This window comes from Danio aesculapii, chromosome 20 (genome assembly GCF_903798145.1).
Source record: "Danio aesculapii chromosome 20, fDanAes4.1, whole genome shotgun sequence".
NCBI lineage: Eukaryota > Metazoa > Chordata > Actinopteri > Cypriniformes > Danionidae > Danio > Danio aesculapii.
Window position 1 is genome coordinate 19,689,691 of NC_079454.1, and position 16,894 is coordinate 19,706,584.

General features: G+C 33.0%; 1 protein-coding gene across 1 annotated transcript in view; it reads left to right on the forward strand.

The window, feature by feature from the left end:
- Positions 1–16,894, forward strand: part of snx17 (sorting nexin 17) — a 103,923-nt gene that overhangs the window by 2,266 nt on the left and 84,763 nt on the right. The window contains exon 2 of the mRNA XM_056481491.1: positions 12,055–12,129. Within this exon, the coding sequence (XP_056337466.1) occupies positions 12,055–12,129 (75 nt within the window). The remainder of the gene's footprint in view (positions 1–12,054; positions 12,130–16,894) is intronic.

Consider the following 16,894-nt stretch of genomic DNA (forward strand, 5'->3'; position numbering starts at 1 on the left):
ATTTGGCAGGGCAAGTGAAAATCTGAACCACTGGCCTGACCGGGCCAGTCCAAAAAATCCTTAGTGTTAAACCCTGATATTGTCATAACACTTTGAGCAGTCTCTTAAAAGATCTGTCCATGAAAAGTCTTCGTTCCAGTCATGAAAGACTTACAATGCTTCCAAATGTTTATTGCAACTATTTAGAAATCTGGAGTCTGCGAGGTAAAAAATCTGAAAAAATCACCTTTTCTAATCCTAATGATTTTTGGAAACAAAGACAATATCATCAATATAGACCCATTCTATATATACTTGGATATTGCCAATAATATTCCAGGGTCGGACATTATCGGACATCATTAATATTTCTACAGGCTCTCTACAAGGCTGCGTACTTTCTCCTGTTTTTTTCATATTATATACAAATGATTGTCAGAGTACACAGGAAAATAGGTACTTGGTTAAATATGCAGATGATACTGTGCTTTTATCCTTGCTTTCTCACTCAGACCAGGATTATGGTCCAGTCATGCATGATTTTATCTCATGGTGCAATAAAATGAAACTAGACCTGAATGTGTCAAAAACCAAAGAAATTATCATTAACTTTGGCAAAAAAAAACACCTGTTCTCCAAAGGGTGGTCATGAATGACACACAGGTCGAGGTTGTGGGGGAATATAGATACCTAGGAACAATTATTGACAACGGGTTGAAATTGGATCAAAACACACATACAATTATTAATAAGGCTCATCAAAGACTGCTTTAATGTAGAGAAAGTTATTCTTAAGACCTTTCACAATTCATTTATTGAAAGTATTTTGCCCTTTTCCTTTATTTGTTGGTTTGCTTCACTTTCTATAAAAAACAAGAATCTTCTTCAAGGCATTGTTAATTTGTGCTCAAATTTTAGGAGTTCCCCTGCGAAGTCTGGCATACTATTACAAACAGCAGGTATTGAGGATAGCACATAAAATACTAGGAGACAGCACACACCCCTTGAGCAGGTATTTTGAGTGGATGCCACTTGGGCGACGTTTAAGGGCAATAAGATGTTCTACAAATCCTTATAAATTTGCTTTTGTGCCTGAAGCAATTCGGTTATGTAATAAATGCAGTTAATCAAAGTATTATTATTATTAGTTATAGTTAAATTATTATTGTGTGTGTGTGTGTACTTGATGTTAAGTGTTGGTGTTTGTGTTAAGTGTGTTCTTGTTATATGTGAAGCACCACCATGTCAGAATGAATTGTCCCAAGGGGATTATTAAAGTTTTAAACTAAACTAAACTAGGGTCACATATAGTAGGCCTAAAACAGTAAGAGAAATGACACATAAAATGTGGTCATCAAAACTATTGTTTTAGAATATCTTTTACATCTATTTAATCTATTACAAATTGTACCCAAATTAATTAAACACCAGTTTTGAAATGTCTTAATTTGTAGAAATACAAATATATCAACAAAAGCTTGTACAATTCTTAATGCTTTTAAGCAAATCAGTCGAGAGAGTGATTCAGTGACTCATTTAAAACATCATATACTGACATAATAAGGTAAGGCGCATATAAACAAATCAGCTGAATGAAGCTTTATAGTGAACCCATTCAAAAACCTACATGACTGGAAACTTATAAGTAGATATAAGGCAGAAATATGAATGAATGCTTGAACAAGAGGGAACATGTCCAATCAGATTAGTCAAATGAGTCAGTCTCATTTAGGGCAAATTTTGACTGTATAGTAGACTGTTCAAAATGTAATCGACAAATTGATTTTTGGTTGGGCTTAAATCTTGCTTTGTTTTGCCATACATGTATATCATCAGTTAGCTAGTAACTTACAGTTGAGTAAATATAAAGAAATATTATAGATCTGCTTTGTTGCTATTTAAGGAGAAATTGCTAATGATTCTTAAACACGTTGGAGGATTCCTTAATAGCAAATCTCACTTACTTTTCCTTTGGCTTAGTACCTGCTTTATCAGGGGTCACCACAGTGGAATGAATCAGCAATTACTCTGGCATATGTTTTAGCACTTTCTGCTGCAACCCAGCACTGTAAGTACAACCCTCAGTGCTGGGAAACACCCACACACTCTTCCATTCACACACTATGGCCAATTTACTTTGAAATCTAATCTTAATAAAAGAAAGAAGGCTTACTGAGGGAGTTGATGATTCAGTGAGTCACTTATCTTATGCCATCACACTGTCAGAATAAGGTTATCCTGATGAAGGTGCAAATAAATAAATCGGGAAAACAACTCTGGCAGTATCTTTAGCGTGAATATAAACTGACAAAATTTTGTTTAAAGGCGTATACCATTTAAAGTGGAATGTCACAGATTTGGAGAAAGTTTAATGAATGGCACTGTTTGTTTTGTTAAATGTGAAATGAGATGCTTTTACCTTTTTAAGCTGTCAAATCCCTATAAGAAAAATTCACTCGGAGTCAAAATAATATTTTTGTGACTCAAATATAGCACTGCTTGTACAGCATGTACATCTTAAGAAAATCAAATAGAATAAAAAAAAAGTAAATTCTATTTAGTTTTTTTTAGTTTTTTTGTTAAACTATATGAAAACAATTTGTTATTTAGTTAAATAGATGGGTTTGAATTAAATTTTTTGGTGATTAAATGAACTGCATATGCTTTGATTACTAAAGTCCATTTTAAAATATGGTGTCCAAAAAAAGTAAAATAGAATGAAAAAATGTTTTTCATTTTTATGATTCTACTTAAATCAAGTTAACATAATTTGAGCAAAACCTATTTGTTTGATGTAATGGTATGTATAGTACTAAAAAAAGAAACATGCATGTGATGTGATTTGCAGTTTTAATAATATATATTTAGGCCTACTGTACCTCATGCAGCGTTCATAAGTTGTCAACTTAATATTACACCTTGTCTGTCACTCCACAGGACTTAATGAATAACAATAAGGGCTCAAATACCGCAGGGATTATTGCATTGAAAGTGGAATCAGATTAGGAAGCTTTGTCAGTTTCAGTGTTTCTGTTTGAATGGTTGTTCAGAAACAAGCTTCAGCCAGCATCTTCTAGACTTGTTATTGTGTGAATTGGATTCACAATGTCTCAGTTCCTCTGGCATGTCTCTCTTTCACAGCCGTATGCAGTGCAAGATTGTCAAATCTTTCAGAATGACTGGAAACTTAATAGCGGTACATGATATTAATTAATGTACTAATAGACCTTAGTGTGAAGCCAAAATTTGCTTTACAGTCATTTTGTAATTTAATTCATTTAAAACATCTGAACACATACCAAAAGCAATACCAAAAGTAATCATTTTTGTAGCTTATGTCAATATTGTGATAATATTGTGCATTAGAGCTGCACAATATAACATTTCTGCATAGATATTGCAATGTTTGCATCCGCAATAGTCACATCGCTTTATTTATTGGGTTTTACTGGGCTCATTTTGCTCTGCTTACATCAAATGGATTAAGTTCACAGCACTTATTAGGATTAATTTTTGAACCTAAATGGTTTGTTGCAATCGGTTTCCTCAAATTGTTTGAGTTAATTTAACTTTTTGGGTTTTACAGTGTATATTTCAAAGCAAAAAAAAAAAACTAAAATATTTCACTTACCCCACTGTCAGATAATTTCCTTAAAACAAACAAAAAACTCTTAATTTTCTCTTATTTCTTCTGACAGTAAAAACAAAACAGTATTTTTAGTTGGTGTAAGATTTTTTTTTTGATATACGGACTAGAAACAAGGCAAAACAAAGTAAGAAAAGCATTTTTTGCATTGTGATAATCAAATTTCTGTACCTTAATATTTCTAGAATCGTTAAATCGAGCTATTCAAACCATCACAATATTTATCATAGAAAAATAAAACATCGCAATATCAGATTTTTCTCTAAAGCTTGTAGCTTCTGTAGCCTGTCCATAACAGACGTCTTCAGCTCTTGTGGTTACATCTGTATTGCACTGGGGAATTGATAATAAAGCATATTCTGTTTAAGGACACACAGTGCAGTCTGATTTGGCAGATTCTGTACTTGTGTCTGCAGATGTAGTACAGATGGGTAGCTTGTGATGTCGGCTCTTCTCAGTTCTCAGACACCAAATGATTTGGATTAGGTTTTTATGAGCTCCACTGTTCTCCTCTCTCTCGAAACACCTCCAATAAACCCCAAAGGTTTTTAATACACTGCTGTGAAGACATCGTGAGTCATTCTTAACAGATTGACAAGTTGTTTGTTTCCTTCTGTGACTGATTCAGAGAGAACCATCAATGACGACCTCAATAGATAAGTCCTTCAAGGCCACTGAGAGCTGGATTGGCCAGATGTATGAATCACACATGCTCAGATCATTTCTTTGATGGATAGAAAATTACTTTCTTGCTTTACACTTTTCTATTTCCTAGCTGTTCAAACTAGTGTTGTTTCAGTATTAATTGAATGCTATAATAAAGCTTTTATTTGTTTACAAACAATAATGACATTTTTTTTTACATAGTTTTTTTTTATTCATTATCAAGTTACAATAATAGACAAGATATATAATTTATTTTATTTTCAGCACTTAATCTCAATAGTTACGTTTCTATCCACCTATTTTTATGCACGTTTTGGAGATGCGCATAAAAAACAGTTGATGGAAATGCCAAGATGAGCATAAATTTTGAAAAATTTTTTTATTTTATTCGATAAGAAAAGATGCGCATAAACTACGATGGATACACTTACTGAACAAATTCCAGTATGCGCGTTAAATAAAGTCATGTGATTTTGTCATAAGAGATCATGTGATGATAAAAATGGACAAACCAGCAGGCTGGGCACATTGTTAAAGATCTAAAATGTTGTTTTGGTCATTCTAAAACGCCATAACCGTTTCAGTATTAATATTATCAATGACCTCCAGAATCAAGAGTGTCTGTGCTCCGCATCCCATGACTTTAAACACCACCGCGCGTTCCCTGCGTGTCAGGATTGCCTTCTAAGCGCAAGTCATTTATTAAATGAGAAATTTAATAAAAAGATTCACGCAGCTTCTCCTACCGCAGCAAATTTTTACTCTTGATATTTGGCACCAGAAAATTAGGAAGTGGCTATTTTTTTCCGCTTTTACTCATTGGATGGAAACGCTGCTTTATTCGCAAGTCTTTTCTGTGATAATCCAGTTTTGTGCATAAAGTTAATTTGCATTTATTGATAAAAGCATAGCTAATGTTGTCTTAATGCATAATTTATTATTTAAAAATTATAATCTTTTAGAATAGTTTATACTATTAGCCTTTATATGTAATTTATTTATATAATAATTCATTTTATTTATTTATTTTTTATTTGTGTCTAAAAAGCAGTCCACACACTAAAAATATATTAAGATTTATTATTATTCAAATTATTATTATTTTATTAGGACTACTTAATTGTTTTATGTTCAATTAACTTAAATTTGCAAAAGCAATTCAGTTAACAATCAATTTGTGTTGGGACAACATGAACGAATTGTGTGAAATCCAGCATTTCCTTTCATAGAATTTTATTTTATTAACTACTTTAGGACGTGGTTTAAAGTATACACAAGCCTAAACTATTTTTAAAAAGGAACATTTAAACCTTTTATTCAGCATAACCCATTTGTAATTGGATCAAAAACATCATATGTTAATACCAGGTGTAAATGAAACCTAAGCAGCTTTCTGTCTGTCAGGGTGGCGAATTTGCATGACTAACTGGAATATGAGTGAAATCATCGGATGTACCTATAAGGATGTTTTTCAAAACTACTGAAGATTCTGATTCCTTATACAATGACTTGAGGATAAATTTTGCCACAAGGGTTCATTGCATTTCTTTATACCATTAGTGGCTAATGCAAGATTTCAAAACCAACCTTTAGTTTAAAGTTCCCGTATTAAACTAAGTTGTCTAGGTCAAGGGTTCCCAAACTTTTCAACCCGTGACCCCATAATAGCAATGCAGGTGACTCAAGACCCCCAATATCCTCTGAGGTGGTTATAAATATATAAACCTTGCACACAACGGCGCACACATACCAATAGGCCCAAGTCTATTTATCAATTAATTTCGAAGAACACCACATGGAGACCATCCTCCATGTCCGGTTGTGGCCTCTATTTATTTTGAATGTATGTGAGTGCCGTAAAGGTGGCAAAGTTTAACCTGGTGCCATAAAATCAACGTGCTTTTTCTTTAATATAACGTAATCACCCCAGGGGTTGCAAAAATGGAAAGGCTGATGGCTTTTTATTTGCGTGTTGTTTTTTTAATGTAACTATTAGCTTCTATTTTTTTCTTCTGTAGGTTATGGATAAAATATGGTTATTCTAATAGTTTATTAAAATTAATCAGATTTTTGGAAATCACCAAGTGACGCCCATCAACCCTTTTTTGATATGCTGTAATCAATTTGAACGTACATTTTTTTTTCACGTAGTGTACGTAGACATTACATGAAACATTAGGTCATGAATATTTACCTGAAAGTTTTGGAAAAGCTACTAAAAATGAGCATTTAATTTCTAAATATTTATATACAAATTTGAATAAATGTTGGAGTTAGTTAAAATCTTAACAATTAAATTGCAAATCGAATTGAAATGGCAATAGGTGTTAAAAAATCAAGTTAGATATTTTCTCCAAATCGCACAGCCCTACACCAGTCCTTCCAATCGTTGAATATAGAGGAAAGAAAAAAACATCTTTTCAACATATTGACAACACAAACTAAACTTTTCCAGCCCTTACACACAACTAAAGTCTTTGAGGGTCAAGTAACTGCTGCTTTCAGGCAGCCAATGAAGAAGGAGTAGTCTGTAGTCTGGATTTATGCATATTTGAAACAAATTACTGACAATTTGCTTTAGGCAGTTCAGAATAAGTTCTTTTTTGGGGGAGGAATTGTAAAACTTTTCAGTCTTGTACATTCACAAACACCTACATTACTAACTAGGTGAAAGGTATTATATTTGAAAAAGCATAAAGAGGCACTTTGTTTTAACATGTACTAATATTTACATTTTATTTTGTTTCTGCTTCATTTACATTGCCAAATGTTCTCAGGCTGATTTAAAACCATTGAATGAATGCTTTGTTTCTCCCTGTATCCCTCAAGAATGAAGATATTTTTCTTTAGACATTTTAAAGTTTGTCTTCCTCTACAGTATTCAACAGAGAGTTGTGTAGTATACTTTGGAGGTGTATATATTACTAAATATGCAGAGGAGCTACAGAAATGAGGGGGCTGCGATTTAAATGTCAGACTTCCTGCCCAAACGAGGGGAAAAACCTTCAAGGAAGGGTTAGAACTTCCTACATACTTGCTTATTCATTCTTCCCTTTTTTTATTTGGAGACATTTAAGGACATGGCAGTTCCATCCTACTTCTGTTAGTAAAGTCGCTCTTGCTTTGATATCATTAATGAGTCATTTCAGTAGTCAGTAGTTGGATCATTGTGTGCAATACACATTTGTCAGAGTTCTTTTTCGTTTTAAATACAGAATGTATGTGAATTCATTGAGGTTGATTGAAATCATAGTTTGGTGCAGTAAGACGGAAAATGACACAGAACAACCTCCTGAAACAAACCAAACAATGTCAAATGTTTTGGGGTCACAGTATGCAACATGGTTTTATTGCATATTGTAAAGGCCAAATGACCCACAAAAATGCCCCCAAAATATGCTGTATTCTCTTCAACTCAGTGTGTTTGAAACACCACCCTTCATAATTGTGTTCTTTCATTCTGAAGGTCTATTTTTTTTCTTTGTATTTTGGTATGTGTCTAGCAATGGTGTAAAGTAACTAATACTCAAATTACTGTAATTGAGTATTTTTTCTAAGGAATTGTAATTTATTGAGTAGTTTTAAAAAGGTGTACTTTAACTTTCACTTGAGTACATTTTTAGTGCTGTCAACGAGACGAGACCTCAACATGACATCAGATTGACATTCTACCCTAACGTCATGGGGACGTTGCATTTTGACGTTGCATTACGTCAATGTCCAACCTAAAACCAACCAAATATCAACATCTAATGATGTTACAGCTTGACGTTGTGTGGATGTTACCACTAAGACATCTATCAGATGTTGGATCTTAGTTGCTATACTTGATGAATAAATGTCAATATTTGGCATCAACATGATTTTGGTTTAAGATGTTGGCTCGACGTTGGATTTTGGTCACTTTCCAACACAACCTAAAATCAACCAAATATTAACGTCATTTGATGTCATTATTGGACATCAAAATTGCTTTGTATTTAGACGTTGGTTAGACATTGAATTTTGGTCACCTGACATCACAACCTAAATCTAACCTAATATTAACATCTTATGATGATGTGTGCATGCTGGACAATAACTCGATGCACTACAGAATGTTACGTTTATACTCGCATGTATAAATTACATGTAAATGCATTAACTTTTAACAATGTAATACTCGCTACTCACTACTCTTGAGTACTTTTGAAAGGGCTACTTTTTACTCATACTTTGAGTAATATTTACAAAAGATACCTTTACTCTACTTGTACTACATTTTAGGCAAGTAATGGTACTATTACTTGAGTGATTTTTCAATACTCTTTCCACCACTGCTGTCTAGTAGTTGATGCATTGCATGTTTTCTGTAATTTACATAAGAGTCTAGTTTCTTTATTAATCGTCTTTTAATACTGTACTTTCTAGATTACTCTGTTTACCCTACTGGAATATTATTTTGTGCTGCATGAAGGACAATGGAACAGTATTTGTTTCAACACATTGAGATGGATAAAAACGCTGCAAAATGATGAGTAGTCAAAACACCAACAAATCAGGAAGTCAGACAATAGTGTGCAAATGTCTCGCAGCTCCATAAACGTCACCGTTTCAGATAAGAAAAAAAAGCTTCTCACATCCTTTGACACTAAATGTGGTGAGACGTTCTTGCATATTTACCATGATTATTGTGCCTGTCTCATTGTAGAGTGTCTGTTGGTGTGAACGGATTATCAGAAACTGCTGAAAAGCTTATGATTAGATGAAGAAAATGATCAACCGAATGATGTTGGTTTTCAGACTCGGTATAAAAAGAGATAATAGCTCTGTTTGTTTTTGTGGTATTGTTAAAATAATAGCAACAAACCACCGTGTTCTGATATGAACATTTTCTCATGGTCACTGTATGTAAACACACATAGGCTTTGATTTGTGTAACAATGTGTTTCCCATGTAATTACTGAATTTTTGTTATTATAATTATTGTTTATATAAATGTCTTTTTATAAATGATGCACATGATGGTTAGCATTGCCAGTGCAATTGTAGGTTAAGCACAAAAACAACTAAATGAAATTTATTCAATGAGAATTAAACCGAAAGCACACATCATTATTGAAGATTGTTCCAATCCCTTAAATATAAAACTTCAGCTCTTGCCATCAAAAAGACGTTTTAGGCGACCTCAAGTAAAGAAAAATGTGTATCAAATGTTGTTTGTGCCGACTGCCATTAGAATTTTAAATACTGGGTTCTAAGTATGTATAAAGTTTTAAATAGAGTTTTTAATGTGATATATGTGATGACATTAGGCATGGGCTGGTATAAGATTCTGACTGTATGATAACCTTGAACAAAAATATCAGTTTCACGGTATTACAGTATTGTGATTACTGCTCTAAAATATATTTTTTTCAAATAAAAAATAAAAATTTCCCTTTGAAAACTATTTATATATATATATAAATATATATAATATATATATATATATATATATATATATATATATATATATATATATATATATATATATATATATATTTTTTTTTTTTTATTATTATTATTATTATTTCTTTTATTTTATTTTTTTAAGATTTATAATATTTTGGAGCAGTAAATATGTCAGGCTAAATAGTGAAAATGAATCTTTGACTTTTGCTGTCTTCATTACTTCATTTCTTTGGAAATCTTCAGTCAAAATCTGACCATTTCCTTCCGCACTCTGAGTAGTAGTATTTCTCTGATGACATCAGTTTGATGGCTTCAGCCACAATATTCTTAACCACGCTCCTCTTATCATTAGTTTACCATAAGGGAATGATGAACAAAAAGAAAGCCCCGCCCTCTACTCAATATTCCATTTCCGTTGGAAGTATATCATCCTACTGAAATAATCTGAGCGACTTTTAGTTCACACCGACTTTAAATCCCAGGAATAAATAACATTTTAAGGACATTAATTAGAAGTTATCAAAGCCACAGTTAACTTATAAATGAAAACAGCCTCATCATTTACACTCCCTCATTTAGTCTTAAAACTTAAACTTAAAATATATTTTGTTGTTGCCAAAAGCCTAGTGGTTAAATCTGCTGACATACAGCACTTTGGTGCTCGTGGTGACCAGAGTTCGATTCCCGACTCAAGGTCCTTTGCTAAAGCTATGCAAAATCATTGTAATTGGATGATAACTAAATAGAGATATTCATTCTGTGATGATGACAACTGTTTGCATAATTTCCCAGTGAACTATATAAATGCTGTATGTGAAAAAACCACATTGAATAACATGTTTTTACTCCAAACTTAACTTAAGTCGAGTGTTTGAAATATCTGAAAAATCTGTGAGGTGATTTCATAGTCTTGTAATTGATTAGTCACGTTGAATCAATGAGCACAGTTAAATCTTCTGTTTATTATAATGCAATGCTCTGGGTTTCTTCATTGTGGGTATTTGGAGTTTTTTTTGCGAGAGTGCCTTCTGGCCTCTGGAGGAGATTTACTACTGATCACACAACTGTGCTTACCTTACCTTTGCTTTGCATTTGAGATTTCACCCCACCCTAATTTATAGTTATTACAGTTAACAGATTTAGTGATATTTCACAATAATTCTGTAATTTACTGTATTTAAAAGTGCACCTATGGTGAAAAAATCAACTTTTCAAGCTGTTTGGACAGACATATGTGTAGGTATAGTGTCTATACCTCCACATTGGGGTGATATAAACACACCCAGTCCTTTTTTTCAATTTAACAACACAAAAACGGTGAACCCATTGGAGCGATTTTGAGACTGACTGCAACTTGGCGTAGTTTCCCCACCCACCGAATTGATTAACAACTGCATATTAACATGTCTTCGTAGTAATGCGTATAATCATATCAACAAGACAGGACGTGTGCAAAGCAACCGGGAATAAAAGGTCTGTTCAGTTTGCTAGGATCATCAATCATCATCAAATGTGATCAAGAGTGAGTTTTACAACTTTAAAATGTTTTAAAACGGTGCATGTTTGTAATGAATTACAGCGATTTACTTCATCATCACAGCCGCGTGTCAGAACAATTATAAAAAAAGACGCTTCAATCCCGGTTTGTGGACGTTAAATCAGGTTACTTTGTACATTAACATAACAGATATCCATACAGCAGTGAGGATTAACCTGTATCCTGTCACATTTGCGTGCAAAAAGAGTGCAAAGCTAAACGCGCGCGCTGTGTGTGCGTGAACTTTGTAACGACACTGTGTGTGACTCATCATTGCAACTCCACAACAAATACATCAAATAATCATTGGTAAAGTTCTTACTGTAGTATTTCTCACAAATGTTGCGTGAGATGCAGACGAGGGAGGAGATTAAGGCACACTGACAGACAGGTGGAAACGGTGGGCGTGAAGGACTAGCCTTAAAGGCACAGTTCACGAAAACCTCTACCTGATGCTCAGTGCTATAAAATAGAAACTTATGAAAGCTAAAATAAATCATCTGATGGGTGTTTTGAGCTGAAACTTTACAGACACATTCTGGAGACACAAAAGACCTATATTAAATCTGAAAAAAGGTGTAACCTAGGTGCCTTTTAGGGCTCAAAACATTCAGCAGCTTGAGAAACTTATTAAAAAGTGTTTTATTAAAAATGTTACTTATGCTTCTGTTGCACAATTTTTACAGACTTTGTTTAGTTATTAATGAATCCTAGTATTGTTTTCTTAAATGTCTATTAGCAGTTTAATTTAAGTGTGTACTCAAAAAAAACTGTTCTTTCTTTCTTTCTTCAGGCTTACAATATCCATGTGAATGGCGTCTTGCATTGTCGAGTACGATACAGCCAACTTTTAGGCCTTCATGAACAGGTGAACACACACTTTCATCGAGCAGCATGTTTGACCTTCATTTTTAAAAATTAGCATTACATTGATGTTCACATGTGTCAAGAATTAGGTTGTAATAGGAAAATGTTTTCTGAGAAAACACAATATTTAAACAGCTGTTTCTGAATCACCGACTGTAAAATCAGTCAGGTAGTGCCGTGGATGCTGTCTGAGACTTGATGTATAGTGAAGGACAAAATGAAACACAATTAGAGCAAAGCTACACTAGACATTATACTTGGTATTAAAATGTATTGGTTTCATTTCAATATATTCTTACAATTAGGTTCAAATATGAATAATTAAAGTCACATTGTGGTTAAATTTAAAAATCCACAGACAATTAGGGCTCATATTCATTATTAAGTATGAATTTATATTAGCTGAAGTGAAATAAGATGCATTTTTAATGTTGAGCTTAAAGAGGTTAATTTTTTGGTTAACATATAGCTCCGGAAAAATAAATGACCACTTGACAATTTTTAGTTTCTTTGGATTCACCATTTATAGTTATCTGTTTGAGTACAATAACAGTTTTGTTTTATTCTGTGAACATCTGATAACATTTCTTTCAAATGTAAAATAAAAATGTCATTTAGAGTTTATTTTTTGGCCTAAAATCAACATCTGGTGGACATCACTGTTGTATCTCATCATCTCATCAAATCTACTGACCAGTCCACTATCTCAAATGTCCTGCCCCATTAAAGAAATGAGTCACTTATTCACATGTAAACTAGGATTCATCATGCAGGGGATAAATGATTCAGACAGTGTAAATAAGAAGGCTGGTTAAACAGACTCCACACTGCTATTATAGACTGTGGTATTCATGAGTCAGATGTGCTTTAGCTCATCCACCCTGTCTGTCAGAGCTGTGATATAAATGAATTGCTATTAAAAAGGGGAGGGGCTACTCAATATATCTAGCCCTGTCTTCGTGTCTTGATTGATTGCATCTGAACAAAGCTGCACATGACCTGTAAATGTTTTGGATTCAGTTTTTCGTTATGCAAGGTGCATTTACATTTGAAGTAAGAATTATTAGCCCCCCTGTTTATTTTTCCCCCAATTTCTGTTTAACTGAGAGAAGTATTTTTCAACACATTTCTAAACATAATAGTTTTCTCATTTCTAATAACTGATTTATTTTAGCTTTGCCTTGATGACAGTAAATAATATTTGACTAGATATTTTTCAAGACACTTCTATACAGCTTAAAGTGATATTTAAAGGCTTAACTAGGTTAATTAGGTTAACTAGGCAGGTTAAGGTAATTAGGCAAGTTATTGTATAATGATGGTTTGTTCTGTAGACTATGGAAAAAAATATATAGCTTAAAGGTGCTCATAATTTTGACCTTAAAATGTTTAAAAAAAAATAAAAACTGCTTTTATTCTAGCTGAAATAAAACAAATAAGACTTTCTCCAGAAGAAGAATTATTATCAGACATAGTGTGAAAATTTCCTTGCTCTATTAAACATCATTTGGGAAAGATTTAAAAAAAAAAAAAAAGGGGGGGCTAATAATTCTGACCTCAACTGTATCTTTCAGCATCGATATCTCAATGTGATCATGCGCAATAGTCACATATAATTTATTTAGGAGCATTCAGGCATGATAAGATGTACTGTTTGTAACTTTGAAAAATTATTAACAATTAATTTTATGGAATTGTTTGAAAAATGAAAACACTGCAGTATTTTCATTTGATTATTCAATTACTGTTTTCCTGAATACATTTCGAGTCTTCACAAAACAATAAAACACTGTTTATTTAATTAGCTTTTTTTAATTGAATTTATCTATGCTTGTAGATAGATTCTTATATTTTGTGCACTCCTAAATCTTCCCAATCAATCTAAAATTATAGATTCTTTACAAACAATTAAACTCATCTATTATATATATATATATATCACTATATATATATATATATATATATATATATATATATATATATATATATATATATATATATATAGCAGAATAAAAAAATTAATATATCGCAATGTGTAATTGATTCAATATTGTGCAGCCCTGATCTACACTATTTATTCATCTAATGCTCTATTTAGTCTGGCAGGAATTAATAACTATTATTCCATGGCCTGATGAAATTCTATTATTCCATGGAAGCTGTTCAATAAAATTGTTTAATGTACTGGTAATTCCCGTCAGTTTTGATCACAGTTCAAAAAAAATGCACTTTCCTTAAAGGGCCATGAAACCCCCCTTTTTAGTTCAAGCAAAGAGCTTAGAATTACCAAGAGGCGACACACAATATAACGTACGATTGCAACAGCAGTGCCCGGCAATTCCGCCATTCTGAAGTGAAAGCGATCAGCCGTCTATTGGATCTTATTGCTATCGCGATGGCAAGCAGCTGCTTTGTTTTTTATTTATTCCTTTAAAAAGTGTATCAAAGCTGAACTACAAAATCAAAGACGACAATACAACACTTGAAAGCATAGACTGGTGATTATCAGCACTTTTAATAGTTTATTTTACAGACTTAGGGCTCTATTTTGACGATCCTTGCGCAAAGCGCAGGGCGCAAAAGCATTAAGGGCGTGTCGGAATCGACTTTTGCTATTTTAAGGATGGAAAAATCCGCTTTGCGCATGGTCTTACAGGGTTTAGCTTATTCTCTTAATGAGTTATCAGTGTGTTTTGAGAATAAACCAATCAGAATCTTATCTCCCATTCCCTTTAAGAGTCAGTTGTGTCGCACCATGGTGCATTTGCTATTTACATGGTTTACTACCGAGAAAACAGTTAAACAGAGCATCTACAGGCTAGAATGAGAGATGAGCCTCCTCATTCTTTACTTTCACTTTCACTCTTGTGCATAGGGAAACGTGTTGTACGCACAGACATCTATTAGCGCAAATATTTGTTTCAAAACTATTTTTATATTCAGTTCTAATTTCCAGCAAACAAATAAATGTAAGTGTGGCCAAAAAACTGAGTTATATCCAAATACACATGCTGTGCCCTATATGGTCCAAAACCTGACAGGTGGGCAAATCTAAGCTTGTTTTTAATAAAACAAATATAAATATGCATATAATAAATAATACTACTACTAATAATAACATTATACAAAAGCAAATTGTTATAAATAAACTGAAAAAGGCCCCCCAGATAAAGGCATGGAGGCGGTGGTTTTTATATTTATGTAGGCTAGAAAATAATATTTTTATAATATTTTAATCCTTTAATTCTTTTTCATTTGTAAAGACATTTGCGGATTGCTGTAAACCCTTTGTGTATTAAGCAATGTTTAAGCGAGGCGCTCTGCGCTGGACTTTAGACCAGCTTTGATCTGATCTATTGAACACTATTTAAGTTCCTCAAAATTGCAACGCGCCAGCAATGCGCCTTAACACACCTCCTTTTTTAGACAAGAATGCCTGTGGCCGCACATATGAGCGCAAATGCATTTGCTATTTAAACAGCGTGGTGCAAAACGTCAAAACAACTCTTGCGCCAAGCTGAAACTAGCAAATAACAATTGCGCCTTGCGCCGCATTGCGCCAGGTGTATGATAGGGCCCTTAATGTTTAATATAATAACCATACTTGTTTTCTTGAAACTGTTTTGGTGAATTTACTTTAAATTACTTCAATAGTTTATGCACTGGCATAATACATATTAATACTGTTATGTTAAATTAAATTAACATGACTTTCAAAATGGGATGTTAATAACAGATTAACAGTACTTTTTGTTGGAGTATTATATTATAATAGTACATAGTATTTTTTCCAGTGTTGTCTGTTAAAAATACTAATAAAGCTTTTTATTTAAAAAGCTACTTTCTCCTAATTTATTTATTTTTATATATTTTTTTATTTGTGATTTTTAATGCTGTCATTAAAAATCATGAAGGCCATACAAACTACCAGATAATAAAGTTTTTGTTGTAGTTTTTTTTTGCTTATACTTATTTTTGCTTCACCCTAATTTGAGTAAAAAAAGTAATTAAGTTATTTTGTTAACCTTACTTTTATGTTATATGTGAAACAGATATTTTAGATATCAGATGTATTAAACTTAGTCTTGTCAACATTTTGGAAATTATCTGTTTTCATTGGGATATTGTTTTAAAATGTTTTAAAATGTTACTTTTCAAAAGGGATGTACTCATTTTAACTCAATATTTTAATTCATTCTGTCTATTGTTAGTTTTCCGTGCTGTTTTCCTATTGGAATTTTCATTCTGAAATGGCCACCATGTGACACTAGTTTCCCAAATAGCATAAGAGTGTCGCCTCTTGGTGATTCTATGCTCTTTGGTTCAAGTCTACCACAAAAAATGCTCCTAGATAGGTGTGGAGCAGCGCTGTGAGCAGAAGGAGTGGGCGTGGCCGGCAGTGCAGGGGAAAAAGAATGAAGCGAGCAACTGGTAGTTGGCTCACAATATCAGACACAAACCGTGAGAAGACTGATTTTATAGTTTACAAAGTTAAAATGCAAAGAAATAAACAATAAATAATTTAATGCCCTGCTACATTTGTTATTCGTAATTTTAAATACACATAACCACAATTTGTAATATCATTATACAGATAATCGTGCTTATATAAACACTATAAATGAGGACGACTTCTCTCCTCCTCAATCCCTGAGTTTAAATGCAGACAGTGGATAGCAATGTAGTCTCTTGCCCTGTCTATTCCAACCATTAGCCCTGCTGGTAATCTGGAGGATTTTAAACATAGGCGAACACGGCAGCACGGA